This window comes from Entelurus aequoreus, linkage group LG06 (assembly GCF_033978785.1).
Source record: "Entelurus aequoreus isolate RoL-2023_Sb linkage group LG06, RoL_Eaeq_v1.1, whole genome shotgun sequence".
Classification (NCBI taxonomy): Eukaryota; Metazoa; Chordata; class Actinopteri; order Syngnathiformes; family Syngnathidae; genus Entelurus; species Entelurus aequoreus.
This window is the reverse complement of record NC_084736.1, coordinates 45,802,286-45,825,397: the sequence shown is the minus strand read 5'-3', so window position 1 is coordinate 45,825,397 and position 23,112 is coordinate 45,802,286. Positions and strand designations below refer to the sequence as shown.

General features: G+C 41.2%; 1 protein-coding gene across 5 annotated transcripts in view; it reads left to right on the top strand.

Annotated features, from left to right (window-relative positions):
- LOC133652257 (transforming acidic coiled-coil-containing protein 1-like) overlaps window positions 1-23,112 on the top strand; it is a 69,450-nt gene that overhangs the window by 17,457 nt on the left and 28,881 nt on the right. The window contains exon 1 of one of the 5 annotated variants that reach the window (XM_062050804.1): window positions 14,000-14,449. The exons of the other annotated variants lie outside the window; for them this stretch is intronic. Coding sequence (XP_061906788.1) covers window positions 14,361-14,449 — 89 coding nt within the window. The 5' untranslated portion in view covers window positions 14,000-14,360. Of the gene's footprint in view, window positions 1-13,999; window positions 14,450-23,112 lie in introns of those variants that run through there. 5 annotated transcript variants of the gene reach the window in all.

Below are 23,112 nucleotides of genomic sequence, written 5' to 3'. Positions count from 1 at the left end.
CGCAGGTCTGGAGACGGCAAGTTTTCGACGCCATACATGGCCTCTCGCACCCAGGCAGCAAGCCGTCACAGCGTCTCGTGGCAGCAAAGTTTGTCTGGCATGGCCTCAAGAAGGACATTCGCGACTGGGTCAGGACCTGTGTGGCATGCCAACGCGCTAAGATCCATCGCCATGTTAAGGCCCCGTTGGAGCAGTTTGCAGTTCCCGAAAGGCGTTTTGACCACGTCAACGTTGACCTGGTGGGACCCCTTCCTCCCTCCAGGGGATTTACTCACCTTCTGACTATGGTGGACCGGACCACCCGTTGGCCGGAGGTTGTCCCACTGTCGGCAACGACATCAGCTGATGTGGCCCGGGCCTTCATTGGTACCTGGGTCGCCCGGTATGGTGCCCCATCTGACCTTTCGTCTGATCGTGGCCCCCAGTTTACTTCCGAGCTCTGGAATACTGTTGCCTGTCAGTTGGGTGTCTCACTCCACCGCACTACAGCATACCACCCTCAAGCAAACGGCATGTGTGAACGTTTTCACAGGGACATGAAGGCCGCCCTTAAGGCTTCTCTCACAGACGACGGCTGGGTCGACAAGCTCCCGTGGGTGATGCTGGGGATTAGAACTGCGCCTAAGGAGGACCTCCTGTCTTCCTCAGCGGAGTTAGTTTATGGCCAGACCCTCAGAGTCCCAGGTGAATTTATACCCCGCACTACAGTCCCCTGGTCTGCTTCTGACCAGCGGCGTAGCCTCATGGACACTGCCCGTACCTTCCTACCAGTCCCGACCTCGCACCACTGCTTGCCCCAGGTGCACATTCCCCCTGACCTGCGAGCAGCGGGGTACGTGTTCATCCGCCACGATGCCCATAGGGGGCCCTTGCAACCACCATACGACGGTCCTTATCGGGTTGTGGAGGCTGGGGATAAGACATTTGTCATTGACATTGGGGGCAGACTGGATCGCGTCTCAGTGGACCGGCTGAAGCCAGCCCACCTGGATTTGGGCCGCTCAGTTGAGGTGGCTCAGGCACCACGTCGCGGTCGACCCCCACACTGCCAACCGACGTCTGCTCGCCGTCAGCAGCCGGCTGTCACCCTCCCGCTTCACCCCCCTCCACCTGCCCAGGAGCTTCGGAATCGCTTTGGGCGGGTCATTCGGGTCCCTGGTCGTTTCACTGGGCCAGTTCTTGTGAATTCTGGGGGGACGTGTGTGGTGGATATACACACACAGGACACTTATTAATTATTACAGTTATAATTCACTGCGTTCTAGCCCATGTTTACTTGCATAGGTGCATAGGTGCTTTTACTTTGAAGTGTTGAGACACACCTCTGTGGTGCTGACGTAATTACCTGTGCGACAGTTTTTTTTGTTGTTCTCTCTGAAAATAAACGGAGTGTTACTTGGCTCTCCAAAGAGGAATAAATCTCCGTCGTTTCTCTGCCTACACTCCTACAATACCTCTTATTACTCCTTCATGGGCATGTAGTTAATAAAAATATGTGATGTATCATGTTGATCCTGTATACATGTTCAAAATAAATTTCAACCAACCAACAAATGTTTTCAACTCAATTTTTTGTAAATTTTGATGTACTCTGGCCCTAGTGTGAATGTGAATGTGAGTGTGAATGTTGTCTGTGTTGGCCCTGCGATGAGGTGGCAACTTGTCCAGGGTGTACGCTGCCTTCCGCCTCAGTGCAGCTGGGATAGGCTCCAGCACCCCCACGAACCCGAGAGGGACAAGCGGTAGTAAATGGATGGATGGATGTATAACAAGGTTTTCAAAGTGTGGCACAGTAATTCTCCATTGAGATAATATAACAACACAATACAATACAACAATGTTTAAAAAATAAAGCAAGGCTATATTTACTGCATATTGCTAAAGTATGTCATTTTATTGTTAATCTAAATTAAGTGTGAAATTAGAGTACATTAGCATAAACATATCAAAAACTGTATTGTACTTTGTCAGCGTATTTTGATAGTGGATATACAGTAGTCCTAGCAAGATGAAACCTGATTTACTTCCTTGTTCTTGCTGTAAAAAGTGACTTTCAACTTTGTGCAAAATTATTGAAATAAAGCATGTTAATATAAAAATATGCATTTCATTTGACATGTTTGTCCTCCTGATGGTGCTGTTGGAAAGCTGAGTATTTGGTAGTCACGTGTCATTTTCAGATAAGCTTGCAGTAAGTAATCAGAGAAATGTTCACCCAATGGTGGCGCTAGATGAGAGCTCAGCTGTCTGTCATCAAAGGAGCTCTGTCATTAAAGGGGGATTGACCATAAACAATCTGAGACATTTGAAAATATTTTCCAATTGTCTTTCTACACACTGCACACACACACACACACACACACACACACAGATAACGATCTCATGCAGTATCGGGTCTGTCATTGCTGCTTTATTATTAGCTCATAATAATAAGCACAGATGCTGCCATCAGTCACAGTATAATTGGTTATTAAGGATGGACATTGTTGCTGGATTAACTAGCATACCTAGGTTTAACAGAAACTGTGTTCTTACTGAGTGTTAAGATGGCAGACTACGTACTGTACATGTGTGTGGGTTTGTTTCCCGTCTGTGTTATTTGCGGTCTCTAGTTATTGCATAAGAGCTGTTACTGCAGTTCCTTCTTTGCATTATCCTTCCATATTTGCTGTTCTTCATGTGTGGAAACCGTGTGATTTTTTTTGTTGTTGTTTTGTCTAGAGGCTTAACAACAAGCTGCTTCCATCCTGTCTAACACTGAGGGTTTGTATTCAGGATAGACACGTTTGTCCTCTCCACTGTCTGTAGACAATGTCAGGAATTCTAAAAAGACTTCAGAGTTTTTGCCCCATTTTCAGTGTCAAAACTGCAAAAAGTCCCGATCAGTGGTATCACACGTATTCCACTGAACAGGGCCTCTTTCTCTGTGTTCACCAGTGTGTGGTGTCATTTGTGAGCTTGTAGGCACATGACTACGTGCCACATTGCTTCTCCTTTTAAATCTTATTTTAAATATATAATTTAAAATTACTAGTTAACATTGTTCCCACTTCCTCGTGTTTTATTGGGAATGCGTTGTTATTTTTCAAAGAGTATGTCTCATCTGGCCTAGTTTCTGTGTGTGTGTATGTGTGTTGAGAAAGGGAGAGAGAGAGAGAGAGAGGGATGCCTACACTTACATAAGTGACCCATGAGCAGTGAGTGTGAGCAGGGAGGAGCGCTTGTGTCAGTGTGAGTCGCCATTATTGTCAAATCTAGGCTTGCTTTATTGATGTTTGCTGTCTGCCCTGGATAATAGTGAACAATAGGTCCTCTGTGGGACTGTTCACACATCAGTGCAGTAACAACTACATTAGCAGTTCAGACACACCCTACTATAGCTATGCTAGAATGGTCCGAAATATGAAAGTACAGAAGGCAAAGCACTTTTTAAATGTTTTTTCCCCCTAATTTTGAATATGAACACATACTTTATCATCATTTAACCCTGACAGAAATGTACAAATGCTGATGTTTGATTAAAAATATTCTGACGTGCCAGGCGAGACTGTGTAACTCCAGTATGCACATTAAAATAGGTGTCAACTGCCATACACCAAGGGCCCTATTCTCCTATGTGTTTAAGTGTTTTTTATGCGCTTGAAATTACACAGGTTCTCTTAGGCCCTGTTTACACTAAGCTGGATAAGGTTATCCACGGTAAATCACACCTAGCCTTATCCGTGTCCACACACAACAATGCCACCGTTTAAGACCCCCGTCCCCCTCCGTCCGCCGGCGCAACACGACCTAGTACACATGCGCGGAAAATGCGCACGTCATAGTCATACTTAGTGTAGACACGGCCTGAGGTGAATGCATTTGGACTGGCAAAACAGACTGTATCAGTTATTGTCCGCCATGTATGTCGCCGACTCAACGTCTCGGTCCAGAGAATATAAAGTCACCAAAAAGGAATGGACGATGAAGGTAAAGGCAAAAGAGTAAGGAGTGTCCTGACCAGATATCTAAATCCCTGGATTGATTAATGTTAAATGTTCTTTATCACGTTGTTTACGTGTCAAATAAAGATTTGATTAATTTATGATGTCTCAGGTGTGATTCACTACAATAGTGCCCCACAGCACACTGGATTCCAGTTAATTGAAATACCACAACACTGGATATTGTTCAGTTCAGTTACATTTAAGAACTTGCACACAAAGCAACACTGGAAATGACAATGCCGTGTGCATTTTCCGCGCATGTGTACTAGGTCGCGTTGCGGAGGGGGGCGGGGGTCTTAAACGGTGGCATTGTTGTGTGTGGACACGGATAAGGTTAGGTGTGATTTGCCCTGTATAACCTTATCCGGCTTAGTGTAAACGGGGCCTTATTCGTAGTATCTCATCCAGCCTGCGGACATGCCCCCCATGCATAAGTGAGGCAAAAGTGTTTAGTCGTGTTGTCCCGATACCGATATTTTGGTACCCGTACCAAAATGTATTTCGATACTTTTCTACAAACCCCGTTTCCATATGAGTTGGGAAATTGTGTTAGATGTAAACATAAACGGAATACAATGATTTGCAAATCCTTTTTAACCCATATTCAGTTGAATGCACTACAAAGACAAGATATTTGATGTTCAAACTCATAAACTTTATTTTTTTTTTGCAAATAATAATTAACTTAGAATTTCATGGCTGCAACACATGCCAAAGAAGTTGGGAAAGGGCATGTTCACCACTGTGTTACATGGCCTTTCCTTTTAACAACACTCAGTAAACGTTTGGGAACTGAGGAGACACATTTTTTAAGCTTCTCAGGTGGAATTCTTTCCCATTCTTGCTTGATGTACAGCTTAAGTTGTTCAACAGTCCGGGGGTCTCCGTTGTGGTATTTTAGGCTTCATAATGCGCCACACACTTTCAATGGGAGACATGTCTGGACTACAGGCAGGCCAGTCTAGTACCGGCAGTCTTTTACTATGAAGCCACGTTGATGTAACACGTGGCTTGGCATTGTCTTGCTGAAATAAGCAGGGGTGTCCATGGTAACGTTGCTTGGATGGCAACATACACTACCGTTCAAAAGTTTGGGGTCACCCAAACAATTTTGTGGAATAGCCTTCATTTCTAAGAACAAGAATAGACTGTCGAGTTTCAGATGAAAGTTCTCTTTTTCTGGCCATTTTGAGCGTTTAATTGACCCCACAAATGTGATGCTCCAGAAACTCAATCAGCTCAAAGGAAGGTCAGTTTTGTAGCTTCTGTAACAAGCTAAACTGTTTTCAGATGTGTGAACATGATTGCACAAGGGTTTTCTAATCACCAATTAGCCAATGAGCAAACACATTGTACCATTAGAACACTGGAGTGATAGTTGCTGGAAATGGGCCTCTATACACCTATGTAGATATTGCACCAAAAACCAGACATTTGCAGCTAGAATAGTCATTTACCACATTAGCAATGTATAGAGTGTATTTCTTTAAAGTTAAGACTAGTTTAAAGTTATCTTCATTGAAAAGTACAGTGCTTTTCCTTAAAAAATAAGGACATTTCAATGTGACCCCAAACTTTTGAACGATAGTGTATGTTGCTCCAAAACCTGTATGTACCTTTCAGCATGAATGGCGCCTTCACAGATGTGTAAGTTACCCATGTCTTGGGCACTAATACACCCCCATACCATCACAGATGCTGGCTTTTCAACTTTGCGCCTATAACAATCCGGATGGTTCTTTTCCTCTTTGGTCCGGAGGACACGTCCACAATTCCCAAAAACAATTTGAAATTTGGACTTGTCAGACCACAGAACACTTTTCCACTTTGTATCAGTCCATCTTAGATGAGCTCAGGCCCAGCGAAGCCGACGGCGTTTCTGGGTGTTGTTGATAAACGGTTTTCGCTTTGCATAGGAGAGTTTTAACTTGCACTTACAGATGTAGCGACCAACTGTAGTTACTGACAGTGGGTTTCTGAAGTGTTCCTGAGCCCATGTGTTGATATCCTTCACACACTGATGTCGCTTGTTGATGCAGTACAGCCTGAGGGATCGAAGGTCACGGGCTTAGCTGCTTACGTGCAGTGATTTCTCCAGATTCTCTGAACCCTTTGATGATATTACGGACCGTAGGTGGTGAAATCCCTAAATTCCTTGCAATAGCTGCTTGAGAAAGTTTTTTCTTAAACTGTTCAACAATTTGCTCACGCATTTGTTGACAAAGTGGTGACCCTCGCTCCATCCTTGTTTGTGAATGACTGAGCATTTCATGGAATCTACTCTTATACCCAATCATGGCACCCACCTGTTCCCAATTTGCCTGTTCACCTGTGGGATGTTCCAAATAAGTGTTTGATGAGCATTCCTCAACTTTAACAGTATTTATTGCCACCTTTCCCAACTTCTTTGTCACTTGTTGCTGGCATCAAATTCTAAAGTTAATGATTATTTGCACAAAAAAAAAAGTTTATCAGTTTGAACATCAAATATGTTTTCTTTGTAGCATATTATACTGAATATGGGTTGAAATGATTCGCAAATCATTGTATTCCGTTTATATTTACATCTAACACAATTTCCCAACTCATATGGAAACGGGGTTTGTAAATAAAGCCACAAAAATGGCATTATTGGCTTTATTTTAACAAAAAATCTCACGGTACATTAAACATATGTTTCTTATTGCAAGTTTCTCCTTAAATAAAATTGTGAACATACTAGACAACTTGTCTTTTAGTAGTAAGTAAACAAACAAAGGCTCATAATTTAGCTGCTTACATATGCAGTAACATATTGTGTCATTTTCCATTCTATTATTTTGTCAAAATTATTAAGGACAAGTTGTAGGAAATTAATTATTAATCTACTTGTTCATTTACTGTTAATACATGCTTACTTTCTCTTTTAACATGTTCTTTCTGCATGTAATAATCACTTATTCTTCTGTTGTTTGGATACTTTACATTAGTTGTGGATGATACCACAAATTTGGGTATCAATCCAATACCAAGTTGTTACAGGATCATACATTGGTCATATTCAAAGTCCTCATATGTCCAGAGACATATTTCTTGAGTTTATAAACATAATTTAAAACGAAAGATTTTGTGATGCTAAAAAATATTGATATAATCATAGTAGTATCGACTAGATACGCTCCTGCACTTAGTATTATTACAGTGGATGTTAGGTGTAGATCCACCAATGGCGTTTGTTTACATTGTGACGCCGGTGAGCTACGGTGTGTAGTGAAGCATGTTTAGCTATTCCTCGTCCTGCAGGGATGATACTTGTAAGAATTGGTCGCCATGGAGGCAAGGATTAGTGATTTAGAAGTAGCTACAACACTGCAGACTGCGGATGGACTTTAGCCGCTAGCTAGCTAGCCATGTCTTAAAGCACCTCTTCCTGAGGGCGTTTTAGTGTTATAGCTTCACCTTTATCGTTAGTTTTTAAGCCAAAATGCATCCGTTCTCCCTTTTCTGTCTACACACATTGTCTGCTTGTAAGTACTCTGTGATTGTGCGCTGCTGAAGATGGTCGTCTGCTCGTAAACCAGCAATGACGCGACGTGCCGACGACAGGGGGTGGGGGGTGGGGGACCGGTACTTTTTAGAGGGATATAGTACAGAATATGATTCATTAGTATCGCGGTACTATACTAATACCGGTATACTGTAAAACCCTAGTGTTTAGTCATGTATAAAGGCAGGCTCAATGAGGCGGACTTTGATGTGAGGCCTTTTTTTCTTGGCTGTGTGAAAATTGCAGAACATGGAGTTTTCCTAACACTTGTGAATGTCATTGAAATCCATGAAAAAGATAACACTTTAAATTTGCAAAAGCCGTGTCAATCTTGTCACGTGAATGTGTGTCGCGAAGGTGTGTGTAGGTATATGCATGCTACAACGGGGCGGTATAGCTCGGTTGGTAGAGCGGCCGTGTCAGCAACTTGAGGGTTCCAGGTTCGATCCCTACTTCTGCCATCCTAGTCACTGCCGTTGTGTCCTTGGGCAAGACACTTTACCCACCTGCTCCCAGTGCCACCCACACTGGTTTAAATGTAACTTAGATAATGGGTTTCACTATGTAAAGCGCTTTGAGTCACTAGAGAAAAAGCGCTATATAAATATAATTCACTTCACTTCACTACAACAGCGTCTTCTTCCTGGCTGGATGTGAATAATAAATTGTAGACCAAACTTAGTTTCACTTGTTATTATAACCAACCCAATGTTATTTGTGATGTTCAGAGCTTGAAAGCTGTTTGTGTGTGTGTGTGGGTGTGTGCGTGCTTGCGTGGGTGAGCGTGACAGTTTTGACTGTAAAAAAAAATCAAACAAATCAATTGTTAGATGCTACATTGTATATGTATTTTGTATAAATAATCATACATTTCAATCATTTATTTATTTATATTTCAATTCTTTATTTAAGATAGTGACGGCACATATTACTGAACATATATGTATTATATAAATATGTCACGTTTTAGCCAAAGTTTAACTTCCACTTCTTAAGTACCCATACAAGTTGGTGTACACTGTCATGATCTGTTCAAACTAGATCATGTCTTATTTTGAGTTTGTTGGTGTTTTCCTGTGTTTAGTGTCTTAGTTCTTGTCTTGTGCTTTTATTTTGGTTGCACTTTCTGTCACTTTGGTTATGCAGCACCTTGACTTTTTGTCAGCACAGTGTTCCCTGTTTTCTTAATAGGCTTTTAATTGACTTTTGACTTTTATCGGCCGATAAATGCGTTAAAATGTAATATTGGAAATGATCGGTATCGGTTTTTTTATTATCTGTATCGGTTTTTATTTTTTTTATTTTTTATTTTTTATTAAATCAACATAAAAAACACAAGATACACTTACAATTAGTGCACCAACCCAAAAAACCTCCCTCCCCCCATTTATTTCTGTTATCAATATTCTGGTTCCTACATTATATATCAATATATATCAATACAGTCTGCAAGGGATACAGTCTGTAAGCACACATGATTGTGCGTGCTGCTGGTCCACACTAACCTTTAACAGTTAATTTTACTCATTTTCATTAATTACCAGTTTCTATGTAACTGTTTTTATATTGTTTTACTTTCTTTTTTATTCAAGAAAATGTTTTTAATTTAGTTATCTTATTTTATTATTTCTTTTAAAAAGTACCTTATCTTCACCATACATGGTTGTCCAAATTAGGCATAATAATGTGTTAATTCCACGACTGCATATATCGGTTGATATCGGTATCGGTTGATATCGGTATCGGTAATTAAAGAGTTGGACAATATCGGAATATCGGATATCGGCAAAAAGCCATTATCGGACATCCCTAAATGTAATCATTTAGTGGGGTCGGAGCTAATCCATGTAGACATTTATATATCAGACATGCACTTTTACATTTTTAAGAAATTAACAAAGCTTAGTAGATTGTATTTGAAAATAATATTACAATGATGGTAAAGTAAAGGTTTAATTTCTAAAATTTTCTAAGCTTTTTTTGTAGAGTGATTCTATTCTATTCTCGGGTTCCTGTCGCTGGCCGGCCTGGCTGTGTGGGGCTTGTGGTCCCTTGTTCCCTAGGCACTGCACCTGCTGTTTTGGGTTGGGCTCTCTGGGTGGCTGGGGCCGTACTTTGGCTCCTGCACACACTCGGAGACAAATATATTCTACATAAAAATTTACATACATACTCTTCTACAAACAATTACTCATACATATATATATAAACACACATACGTATATTCATTAATTAATACATACATACTTAGCCACATACATAGGTACCTACATACATACATACACAAATACAGTACATACAGTCGTGGTCAGAAGTTGACATACACTTGTAAACAACATAATGTCATGGCTGTCTTGAGTTTCCAATAATTTCTACAACTCTTATTTTTTTATGATAGAGTGATTGGAGCATATACTTGTTGGTCACAAAAAACATTCATGAAGTTTGGTTCTTTTATGAATTTATTATGGGTCTACTGAAAATGTGACCAAATCTGCTGGGTCAAAAGTATACATACAGCAATGTTAATATTTGGTTACATGTCCCTTGGCAAGTTTCACTGCAGTAAGGCGCTTTTGGTAGCCATCCACAAGCTTCTGGCAAGTTCAGCTAAATTTGTTGGTTTTCTGACATGGACTTGATTTTTCAGCATTGTCACAACGTTTAAATCAGGACTTTGGGGAGGCCATTCTAAAACCTTAATTCTAGCTTGATTTAGCCATTCCTTTACCACTTTTTGACGTGTGTTTTGGGTCATTGTCCTGTTGGAACACCCAACTGCGCCCAAGACCCAAGGTACTGGCTGCTGATTTTAGGTTGTCCTGAAGAATTTGGAGGTAATCCTTTTTCATTGTCTCATTTAATCTCTGTAAAGCACCAGTTCCATTGGCAGCAAAACAGGCCCAGAGCATAATACTACCACCACCATACTTGACGGTAGGAATGGTGTTCCTGGGATTAAAGGCCTCACCTTTTCTCCTCCAAACATATTGCTGGGTATTGATGGCCAAACAGATATATTTTTGTTTCATCTGACCACAGAACATTCCTCCAGAAGGTCTTATCTTTGTTCATATGATGTCATTAGTTAATTATGGGTTTGCTTACTTGGCGTAATTTTTGGAATGTTGCATAGCTAAAAAAGAAGCAAAACACACTTATTCATATTTTTTTGTGCATTCAAGGTACATAAATAACAGTGTATAACCAAAGATATATTTGGGCAAATAATAAGAATCAGCTTTAATGGCCAAGTATGTTTAACACACAAGGAATTTTGACTTGGTAGACTGTGCTCTCTTTGTTCAATGTAAAAATCTAAGAAAAAAGCAACAACTACGAGAGAGCGCAATACCGCGCCATCTTTGTATGAAAACAAGAGAGACACATTTAAAAACACAAAGGACATAAAAGACCATAAAAACATTGACAGAGCTGATGCAACTACCGGCCATTTTAGCGGCGCAATGTCCACATAGAGATACAAAAGTAAAACACAACGAAAAACCTAAAAAATTAGTAAAATAATACATGTTGCGCACATACAATCACACGAGGCATAGACAAACAACAAACAAAAACGCCATTTCAACACCCACATATCCCTTCATATTTATACATTTATTAACATCAATTAAATCCATCTGTGACAGTGACGCATCCTTGGAAATAAGTGCTGTAAAAAGGCCACAAAAAGCCAAGTTTATCGCAAACAAATGCCCCTAATTAAGATCCAAAGATTCTTATTGTCGATTCCTCCATACTCGCAAGACATAAGGACAAATTGAAACACCATTTCTCTCTCACCCTGTACTCTGGTGCAAAGTTCCCAAGCTTGGGGAGAGAGTGGCCATAATTTCCATGTGCGCCGCTAAAACAGTTTGTCATTTAAAAATACATAGACAATCAAAGAGCCGCCAAGTTGTCTCCACAAAACAAAAACACTCACAACTCCCCAGCAGAACAACTAATTCTAGTAGTTTTTACACTCCTTTTTTTTTCTGAATTATATAAGCACAGATATATTGATCTTTTGATATTGTGCTGCAGTATAACACCCACAAGTGCAGTGTAGTGATGACATTGGAGCAATATGATTTTTTCTTTTCTTTAATCCTCTTGGCCCCCTTGGGAACATAGGGCGTCTACCATGGATCTCCACCTCATTCTCTTCTGTGCAATGGTCTACGCTTCTTGCCAGGAGATCCCCATCTTGGTCAGTTCATCAAGAGTGGACCGCCTCCAGTTGAGTTTTGGTCTCCCTGGCTTCCTCTTGCCTTGAGGGTTATAGTCCAGGGCTTGTCTTGCTATGTTTCTCGGATCCTTCCTAAGTGTATGGCCGATCCATCCCCACTTTCTGCTTTTGATTTCATTTTGAATTTGCTCTTGGTTCATGCGTCTCCACAGGTCTACATTTGATATCTTGTTGGGCCACCAAATCCTCAGTATGTACCTGAGACAGTTGTTAATAAACACTTGTAGTTTATGGATGATTGATTTGGTGGTTTTCCAGGTTTTACAGCCATAAAGAAGGACAGATTTTACATTTGTATTGGACAGTCAGTAAGTCTCTGGCAATGCGTGTTCAATAAATGACGCTAACAAGTAGCGGTAAGCAAACAAGACCAAAAATTAGATGTTTCATTGAGAATATAGAACATTACGCACAGCGCTCAAAAATCTGTCAAAAATATTTTAGTACGACTTTGGTAAGCTACGAAGGCACACCGCTTGATGAGTTGTCGAAATATTACGGCTACCGTAGTCAGATGAACTGTGCTTCAACAAACAGGTATTGTTATGGTGTGTGTATAAGGACCCCAAAATCAATCAATCAATCAATGTTTATTTATATAGCCCTAAATCACAAGTGTCTCAAAATGGCACCTCTTAGGAGACATATTATACAAAACCAACTTATTTTACCTACCTATTGGTACCTGCTGTTGTGTATGTGTGATCTGCCTAAGTCCCAAAAATCTGCGCACGTCCGCCATTTTAGTTTGCACTGTCCTCAATTAGCTCCTTCTTTTTCTCCATCTTCTTGTTGTGGGGCATTCATCCTCTGCTGTTGCAATTTCTAATACAGAGTAGCCTATGCTTTGAACTTAATCTGTCAGTAGACTTGCTACGGAAGTGCTAAGAACTACAAGATGGATGACGTGGAGAAGAAGCAGTCAAAGTGAAGGCATGTAAATAAGGCCGCCCAGAAAGAGATGGTCAGAAAGCGGCTTGAAGATGGTCTCTAAAACAATCTATGCAACATTTTGACTAAATAACCACCATTACATGTTATGTAGACCAGTGGTCCCCAACCTTTTTGTAACTGCGGACCGGTCGACGCTTGAAAATATGCCCCACGGACCGGGGGGGGGTTGTATGTATATTTTGTTTGACATAAAAAAATACAATCATGTGTGCTTATGGACTGTATCCCTGCAGACTGTATTGATCTATATTGATATATAATGTAGGAACCATAAATATTAATAATGGAAAGAAACAACCTTTTTGTGTGAATGAGTGTAAATGGGGGAGGGAGGTTTTTTGGGTTGCTGCACTAATTGTAAGTGTATCTTGTGTTTTTTATGTTGATTTAATAAAAAATATATAAATATATATATTTTTTTTCTTGTGCGGCCCGGTACCAATCGATCCACGGACCGGTGGTTGGGGACCACTGATGTAGACCACATGGAAGTGTTTTCAATATAGAAAAAAATCGTAATATGACCTCTTTAATACGCCGTATAATCTGATACACTCTATGGTATGATAAATACGGTAGTCCTGATCAGTGGTATCACACTTATTCCGCTGAACATGGCCTCTTTCTCTAAATTCACCAGTGCGTGGCGTTATTTGTGAGCATGTAGGGTAGGTACATACTGTACATATATGACTGCGTGACGCATTGCCATCACAAAACAAAAACACTCACAACTTCCCAGCAAAACAACTAATTGTAACTAAAAGTAAAACAATGTATTACTTTTGAGGTTGCACTACAGTATACCACCCACAAGCAGTGTGCAGTGTAGTGATGACATTGAGCAGTCTGATTAGATATTCAGTAAGTCTCTGGCAATGCTATGACATCACTGCTTCATCATTGCTTTTCGGTCTATGATCTCACCTTTGATCATCTTGCTGAAAAAGTTCAGTATTTGGCTCTTTTTAAAGGCACTCAAAGCTACATGCCTCTTATTTATTCAAAGCAATGAAAGGCATTGATTCTCCAATTAGTTTAACAGTTTATTTCAGATGAGTTAATGACAAGACATTTGTTTTTAATGATGCCTGTGAGTGCAGTAGTCTGCAGTATAAAACATGTGCATAGGCGCCCACATATGTACACAGTACTGTGTGCCTCATAAACCAACATTTTACGTCTTTTCCTTCCTGTTTGGCTGTGTGTCCCAGAGTAACCCGAGTCGGTCGTCTCTCTGCCTCATAAAAGGGGAAGCTTTGCCTCTTGTGCTTCACAAGGCGGGGAGGAGGTGCTACAAAGAAGGGAGAGGCAGGCTCCCGAGGAAGTCATGCAAACATGTGGGAGCAGCACAGCGACCAGCTGATCGTTCCTCCCAGTGAGAGGAGGAGTGACCACTGATGCTCCACTAATCTGCACCGGAGAGCAAAATCAGACGACAGAAACGGTAACTGCAGTACAGACGGACAGGCCAGACGTGTTTTTTGCCTGCAGAGGATGGGAAGGCTGGGGAGGAAGTGACACGTTCAAAGAGAAAGCAAGAGCAGTTTATATTTAGAATCCTTCTTGGTTGAGAGGGGGGACAAACGCTCAGTCAGGAACAAGAGCCAGCGTTTTCCAACTCAGAAGCGGCGCAGTGATGTCCTGGTTGTCTCCGGTCCAGTGGGCCAAGTGGACGTGGTCGGCGGTGACGGGGGTTGCAGGGAACGACGGGCAGCTAGATGAGAAGTAAGATACTCACATTTAAGCTTGTGATGACAGTGAGCATAAACACAGAGACAGTGGGGCTACAGGTGGGTCTGAGTGGGCTTAAGTCCAGTACTGTATTTGCCTAACTGCCTGTGTTTAGGTGATATCACCGATGACACTGCAAAAATGTACCAGGATTTCACAGCATTTAACAGTATTTTTTCCACAGTAAAATACTGTAATCAAAATGTACTGTTCTGACTTCAACAAATGGGTCATCACAGCAATTAACTGTTACTTCACAGTAAATGCTTTGATCACTTTACTTCACAGTAAAATGCTGTGATCAGTCCTCTGTGATATCACAACAAATTACTGTAAATTCAAATTGATTTGCCTAATAAGGGGGTTTGTAGACTATCGCACACTCTTGTACAAATAAGTGGTGGTGTGCTGTAAAACTGAAAGCGTAATTGACTATAAAAATAAATCTGTCAAGTTACAGCATATAGTTGTAATTTTATTTTAGTGAACTGTAAAATCACAGCTCTGCAGTTACAGTCAAAATTGCTTTAAAGATATTTCACAATTCACAATTAGCCAGTAATTTGCTGTGAATTTACAATGAACATTTTCACAGTGTAGCCCTCTATGCCTGAGTCACTGACAGGTGGTGGATGTACACACACACACACACACACACCCACAGTGATGGATGCTGAGGTCATTTGAGACTGAAACTTAAGTGCATCTTACAGCAGTGTTTCTTAACCATAGGGCCCCGCCAAAAAGATATCTCTTTCTCAGCTGTGGTTCGTATTGGCTGCAGCGCTACTCAGTTGTAATACACTTTTCAACCACGTGTGGCAGTAATGACCAAATGAGTATGAGTATGGCCAACTGGGTTTCTAAGTTTGTAGCAAACATTGCGCCCTGTAGTCTCACGAGGGGCTTTTGACCAATCAGAGAGAGTATGCCCAGAGGATGATTGGTCAAAAGGCCCTCACAGGGCGCCATGTTTGCTTCCAACTTTGAAACCGAGTTGGCCATACTCTTGTCTCAAACAAAAGAAGTCTGGAGCTAAAGTTATAGAAGTTTACTAAACGCAAAAATGATGACTAAAGTGGTGAAGCTGTATTTTCTACTCAGTGGCCTAGTGGTTAGAGTGTCCGCCCTGAGATCGGTAGGCTGTGAGTTCAAACCCCGGCCGACTCATACCAAAGACTATAAAAATGGGACCCATTACCTCCCTGCTTGGCACTCAGCATCAAGGGTTGGAATTGGGGGTTAAATCACCAAAATGATTACCGGGCGCGGCCACCGCTGCTGCTCACTGCTCCCCTCACCTCCCAGGGGGTGAACAAGGGGATGGGTCAAATGCAGAGGACAAATTTCACCACACCTAGTGTGTGTGTGACAATCATTGGTACTTTAACTTTAACTTCATTTGCACTTTAATTTTATTGACAGTTTAGTTAAAAAAATATTTAGTTTATTTTTGTCTGTTATTTGAGTTCTTTCTTATGCAGTATATTTTTGTTTAGCACTTATTTTGTGAATAACACATTTTCATAAAATTATTTATATAATTCGACAAGATTGTGATCTGTAATTAGGTTAGACAAATAATCTTCCGCCCGAATGCAGCTGAGATAGGCTCCAGCACCCCCTACGACCCCGAGAGGGACACGCGGTAGAAAATGGATGGATGGATATAATCAGTGAATATAAATATAAAATCAAGAGTAAGATTACTAATTCAGTGTTAATATTTTAGTGGGCTGCGGACCCCTTTGTAGTGGAAAAGTTGGGCCCCGAGATCAAAAATGTTAAGAACCCCTGTCTTACAGTATGTTATTATGTGTGTTTAGGGTGTGTAGAAAGATGAGTTCAGGGCCCCATTTGTGACTGTGTGCAGAAAGTTGGGGGATGGTTGAAGGGAAACCACAGTTTCCAATCCTTTTAGGTTTTTTTTCCCATCCACTTCTAGTTTCTAAGTAACCATACAAGATTGCGGGCATGGGGCCATCACTGGGATGAGATCCAGAGTGTGTGTATTGGATGTGAGAGTGCAGAGTAAATGGTGGGTATGTATGATTAGGATTGTGAGCTTTTATCAGGAGTACGGTTAAGTTTGGCAGCTTTCTTTCCAAATTCAGTTTTTCATTAAAGTGCTTGATGTTTTGATTTTGGTTCAAGTGTCTGGTAGCGATTCTCACTGTTTCACGGCCTTTCTTTTCACACCCCCATTGTTAAGCAAATCATTTGGGCTCACTGTTGAGGCAGCCAAAAGACTGCGTCTTTTGTGTGTGAACATGTTGGGACAGTGAGTCCCTATTAAGGGGCAAAGGATGCAGGTGGTCTGGTTGGACCTCCTGCTTTATTTCTTCACTTCCCCCTTTCCTTTGGCTTGAAATAAAGCTGGCTTGTTTTTTTTTAACGCCGCTTTCTATTGTTTTCTTCTTATTCTAAGAAAACCATGAAATTCAGTCTAATACCACAACACTTTATCAATAAAAAAATAGCTAAGAAAAAATAACTAAGAATATGTACCTAATGTATTTTTGTTATATACTGTAGTATTCCCTCAATTTACCAGGTTGGTAATGTGATGGAGCGCTTAAATCAAAACAATAGAATGTACTACTAACCGCTATAGTTTTATGAAGTAATGTAAAAATAATGTACAGTATTTAGCTTGGAGAGTGGACTTCTACGGTATCTCCTTTCAGCTACTTCTCAGTCAAACACATCTGCAGCTTCCCCATATTTTCATGGATAAATGTCAGACGTTTATTATTTTAACAGTCTTAGCTGGCATTACTCATTTTGCTTGAGTATGGTGCACACTAGCAGTGACAAGTTGGTGACACGCCACACGTCATGTTTTTGATGATTTCTTTTTTTAATTCAACGATTTAGGAAGTTTACTTAGAGCCAAATTCGTACACAAGGAAATTCAAAGTGCTTTACAGAAAATTACAAGAAGGCAAATAAAACATTAAATGATCATAAAAATAATCATAATACAAATAGAATTATAAAATATAATCATCACAAAAGCACCTGGGATAGGCTCCAGCACCCCCCGCGAACCTGAAAGCGACAAGCGGTAGAAAATGAATGCATGGATGGATAATCATCATAAAATCAATCAAATTCAAATCAAAGAGTGTAGATAAAATACTTTCAGTTGTCATATGCACAATTAAAACTGTTTCCAGCCTGGATTTCTTAATTGACATTGAGGCCTGTCTCAAATCTTCTTGTAGACTAATCCAGATTTTAGGAGCAAAAAACTGAAAAATAGCCTCGCCATGTTTGATCCTGACTCCGGGCACCAGCAGGAGACCACTCCAGAGATGGTTCATATTAGAGATGTCCGATAATGGCTTTTTTGCCGATATCCGATATTCCGATATTGTCCAACTTTTAATTACCGATTCCGATATATACAGTTGTGGAATTAACACATTATTATGCCCAATTCTGTTGTGATGCCCCGCTGGATGCATTAAACAATGTAACAAGGTTTTCCAAAATAAATCAACTCAAGTTATGAAAAAAAGTGCCAACATGGCACTGCCATATTTATTATTGAAGTCACGAAGTGCATTATTTTTTTTAACATGCCTCAAAACAGGAGCTTGGAATTTGGGACATGCCCTCCCCGAGATAATCCTGATACCCACTACAACTGTGGGAAATACTATACTTTGACTTTCACAAAGTGCATTATTTTTTTTAAACATGCCTCAAAACAACAGCTACAAAAACAATGAAGGCACACAGCTTCAGTCCAGAGTATAATAGAGTAATATAGTACACAAAACATAGTCCTCCTTTAGTGCAAGGCTGCCTGGCATACTGTATAACAGGAAATTATAAACTGGGCTCAATCTGCCCTGCTCTAACGTATTTGTATGAGTAACACAAATGTGCTGCAAGCTAATGGTGAGTGCTTGAAGTGACCTACCAGTCAGCCAGAGCTTCTGAAATGCTGCGTTGAGACAGGGCAGCTCCGCTCACTGCAAGCTGAAAAGTGTGTGCCATCCAAACTCCACCGTAGCCTTTGCTATAATGCGTGCATTGTCCCTGACCACAACGTGGGTTTTCGCCCTGGGGTGGTTTTTGTTGTATTTTTGTTTTTTCTCGGCGGAGTCTTTAAGCGACAACTGTGTGGTACTACTTTTTTTCGGTGTTTGCTTTTCATCCATCTTCCGCTTGTATTCATCGCGTATCTCCTTATGATTCTTGAAGAGGTGGGAGATCAAATTGCTCGTATTAAAGGAAGACGTCTTGGTTCCTCCTCGCATAACCAACTTGTTGCAATCATTGCAAATTGCCAGTTTTGTATCCGTCAGAGACACTTCAAAATAATCCCAAACCATAGACATGGTGTCGTTAGTCATCGAGCTTGTTAGCCACGGCTACAGCACCGGCAACAACACACTCTTGTTGTTGTTATGCTCCGCTCGCGGCAGTTTGATGAGGTCAAGCGTCGCCAGTAAACCTCTCATGCTGCAGTCAACAGCCACACAGCTTACACTGACGGTAGCCGTACAAAAACAACTTTAACACTGTTACGTTACAAATATGCGCCACACTTTGAACCCACACCAAAAAAGAATGACAAACACATTTCTGGAGAACATCTGCACTGTAACACAACATAAACACAACACAACAAATACCCAGAATCCCATGCAGCCCTAACTCTTCCGCTCAACCGACGCACGGAGGGGGGAGGGTTGATGTGTGGGGGGGTTTGGTGGTAGCGGGGGTGTATAATCTAGACCGGAAGAGTTAGGGCTGCATGGGATTCTGGGTATTGGTTGTGTTGTGTTACACTACCGTCAGTGTAAACTGTGTGGCTGATGAGTAAGTATGCTTTGCTGTCTCCTACGTGTTCAAGTAAAAGCTACATACAACATGTGGCCGGGCTGGCACGCTGTTTGTAAATGCAATAGAGGACAATTGCTGCAGTGCGTTTAGGGCACGCCCTTTATTTAGTAATTAGAGTGGCAATAGGATTATAATTGCCTTGGAGTTTTCTTGGAGAGGCACTGAAATCCACAAGTCTCCTGGGAAAATCGGGGGGTCGGCAAGTATGCAGCTGAGCCGCATCAGAGTGGTCAAAGAGCCGCATGCGGCTCCGGAGGCGCGGGTTGCCGACCCCTGCACTAGACTAATATGGACGTATTTCCTGGTTCAAGTCAGGACTCGAGCAGCAGCATTTTGGATTTACTGCAGCTGCTTTACAGCTCATATAGAGCCCAATGAGAAGGTGTTTACAGAAGTCTAACCAGTTGGAGATAAAGGCATGGATTAGTCTTTCTAAGTCTGCTCTTGACATAATTCCTCTGATTTAGAGTTCGCAACTTTTGGTCGCTGATAAAAAAGCCTTGCCTGTACCGGAAGTAGCGTGACGTCACAGGTTGTGGCGCTCCTCACATCTGCACATTGTTTACAATCATGGCCACAAGCAGCGAGAGCGATTCGGACCGAGAAAGTGACGATTTCCCCATTAATTTGAGCGAGGATGAAAGATTTGTGGATGAGGAAAGTGAGAGTGAAGGACTAGAGGGCAGTGGAAGCGATTCAGATAGGGAAGATGCTGTGAGAGGCGGGTGGGACCTGATAATCAGTTGGGAATGACTAAAACAGTAAATAAACACAAGACATATGTATATACTCTATTAGTCACAACACAACCATGCTTATATTTAATATGCCACAAATTAATCCCACATAACAAACACCTCACCCCTCCCGTCCATATAACCCGCCAATACAAATCAAACACCTGCACAACACACTCAATCCCACAGCCCAAAGTACCGTTCACCTCCCCAAAGTTCATACAGCACATATATTTCCCCAAAGTTACGTACGTGACATGCACATAGCGGCACGCGCGTATGGGCAAGCGATCAAATGTTTGGAAGCCGCAGCTGCGTACTCACGGTAGCGCGTATCCAACTCAAAGTCCTCCTGGTAAGAGTCTCTGTTGTCCCATCTCCACAAGCATGTGTATCCAACTCAAAGTCCTCCTGGTAAGAGTCTATGTTGTCCCAGTTCTCCACAGGCCAATGGTAAAGCTTGACTGTCATTGTTCGGGAATGTAAACAATGAAACACCGGCTACGACGTAGCCACTACGTGTTTGTGTTGCTGCAGCCGTCCGCTAATACACCGCTTCCCACCTACAGCTTTCTTCTTTGCTATCTCCATTGTTCATTAAACAAATTGGAAAAGATTCACCAACACAGATGTCCAGAATACTGTGGAATTTTGCGATGAAAACAGACGACTTAATAGCTGGCCACAATGGTGTCCCAAAATGTCCGCTACAATCCGTGACGTCACGCGCAAACGTCATCATACCGAGACGTTTTCAGCAGGATATTTCGCGGGAAATTTAAAATTGCACTTTACTAATCTAACCCGGCCGTATTGGCATGTGTTGCAATGTTAAGATTTCATCATTGATATATAAACTATCAGACTGCGTGGTCGGTAGTAGTGGGTTTCAGTAGGCCTTTAAGTTGAGGTACCACTGTACATGAAAAAAAACATTAGATAACTGTATTTGTTTGACTGACTCAACTATTTGTGAACTGCCACACACAAAAAGGTAAACATTTGTAAAAACATGTATAACCCAGCTGGTTCAGCCCCCCTGCCATTGCTGCTCTGAACCGGACACAAACACAGGTTTTAGGCATGAAAGGTGAGTGTGCTGTGTGATAGGCTAAAAGCCCGAGCTGGCAGACGAGCAGCCAGTACTACTTTTTGAAGTTGTCAGGGAATGAGATTTCATACTCTCCAAGCCTCTCTGGCTTGCCTCCATTATACATGCACCCTGGCCTTGATGGTTTTTTTTTGTTGAAAAATACTCCCTGACCCACACATAATTAAATCCAGAAGTTTCACCGCATGTCGGATTGACTTAAAATTTCTCACAAAGCGTAAAACACCAGTAGAGTGGAAAAACAAGTTGACTGTATATGCTTAACTGTGTTTCATTCTATCCATTAAACCATATCCAACTGTATTTAAAATCCACAAAGTAGGTGAAAATACCGTCTGAACATTACAAAATGCCACAAATTCAGTTGGCCATTTGAATATACCGCTCCGAATATCAATTTCCGTAGATTCGACGTTACTGCAGTAACATGTCTGCACTCTGACCATATTATCAGATCAGTCATACTGGAAATACACAAAAATTAAAAAGAGATGTACTAAAAATCCTTATGTAAGACAAAAACACATTTGCTTGGCTTTATGCATTTGAAATCGTAAATAAATTGCTAACAATTGAGTCAACAGATCAAGGGTCCTCTATTGCGGCCATTATACTCTTAAAAAACATCCAGAAACCGCCATCAATACTCAATTTATATGTTGTGAGCTGAAAATTAACCAAATATGAGTGATATTGTTTTCATAGACAGACTATTTTAGTGGTGCATTGATTTCAGTGAGCTAATGCTAGTTTACACTGATATTGTTGACAGACTAAGCCAGGGGCTGCTTCTGCTTTGTTTCAAACTTGCTAAAAGTCAATTCTATGTTATAATTAATGCATCTCTCACCTGCTAGTAGCCAAACGTGGCCATGGATTGAGAGACTGGTCGACTTTGACATCCCAAGAAATGGTGAAAAAGACGTAGTTGCGGCAACTTTTTTTTTTGTTTTTTTAAACCCTTCGAGAGGATTGTGATTGAATCTCTTACCTAAACTGAATTATGTGAGCGTCTCATTGGTCTGCATCCCAGCGAGAGTGGAAATTGTACAGTAAGTGTTTGTTTTATTATGGTTCGTTTGCATGTTTAGCACCTAGCAATGCTGCTGGTGCTGTGGTGTTACAATAAAGCTGCATCCGTTCTGCTTCTAAAAATTATTGCTCATCCTCCTTGTATTCGGGCTCAAAAATGTATGCTTCTAGATCATAACTTTTCCCAAAGTAATCATTGTTGGCTCTCACAAAGTCTGCTTCATTATCATTGTTGATTGGGAAGGGATCTGTGGCTCATAACGCTACATCACGATCACGTGACTGACGTCCTTGTCTATTAAAATGGCTCGGAAATTTGTGAGATTGTTACTATTTTGATCATATCTATTTGCAAACTTTGGTGTCATATACACAAAAATTATATAATTATATATACATATATATATATATAACCAGCACACAGAAGCCGGGGTTGCAGGTACAAAACGCACTCAGCGCTGTTTATTCAAGGGAGTTCCTTCTCTGAGGAGAGCCAGCGAAACAGTGAGACAGAGCTCTGAGCTTATGTATATAGCCAACAATTGGTTTGCCTGACTCAGAGCAGGTGTGCTGTGAGCAGGTGCTGACAATCATGCTGATTGAGGAGGAAATTTGGGACATACCTCCACTCAATGACACTGCCCAGGCTAGGCCTCCTCCTGCTGTGTTGAGCTCTCCCGTCACTGTGGCTGCTGGCCCTGTGGGAACTCTTACCTGATCGGGGGTTTCTAGCCGAGACTCCACAATATATGCATATGTATATATGTGTATATGTATATATTATACATATGTGTGTGTGTATATGTATATATGTGTGTGTGTGTGTGTGTGTGTGTGTGTGTGTGTGTGTGTGTGTGTGTGTGTGTGTGTGTGTGTGTGTGTGTGTGTGTGTGTGTGTGTGTATATATATATATATA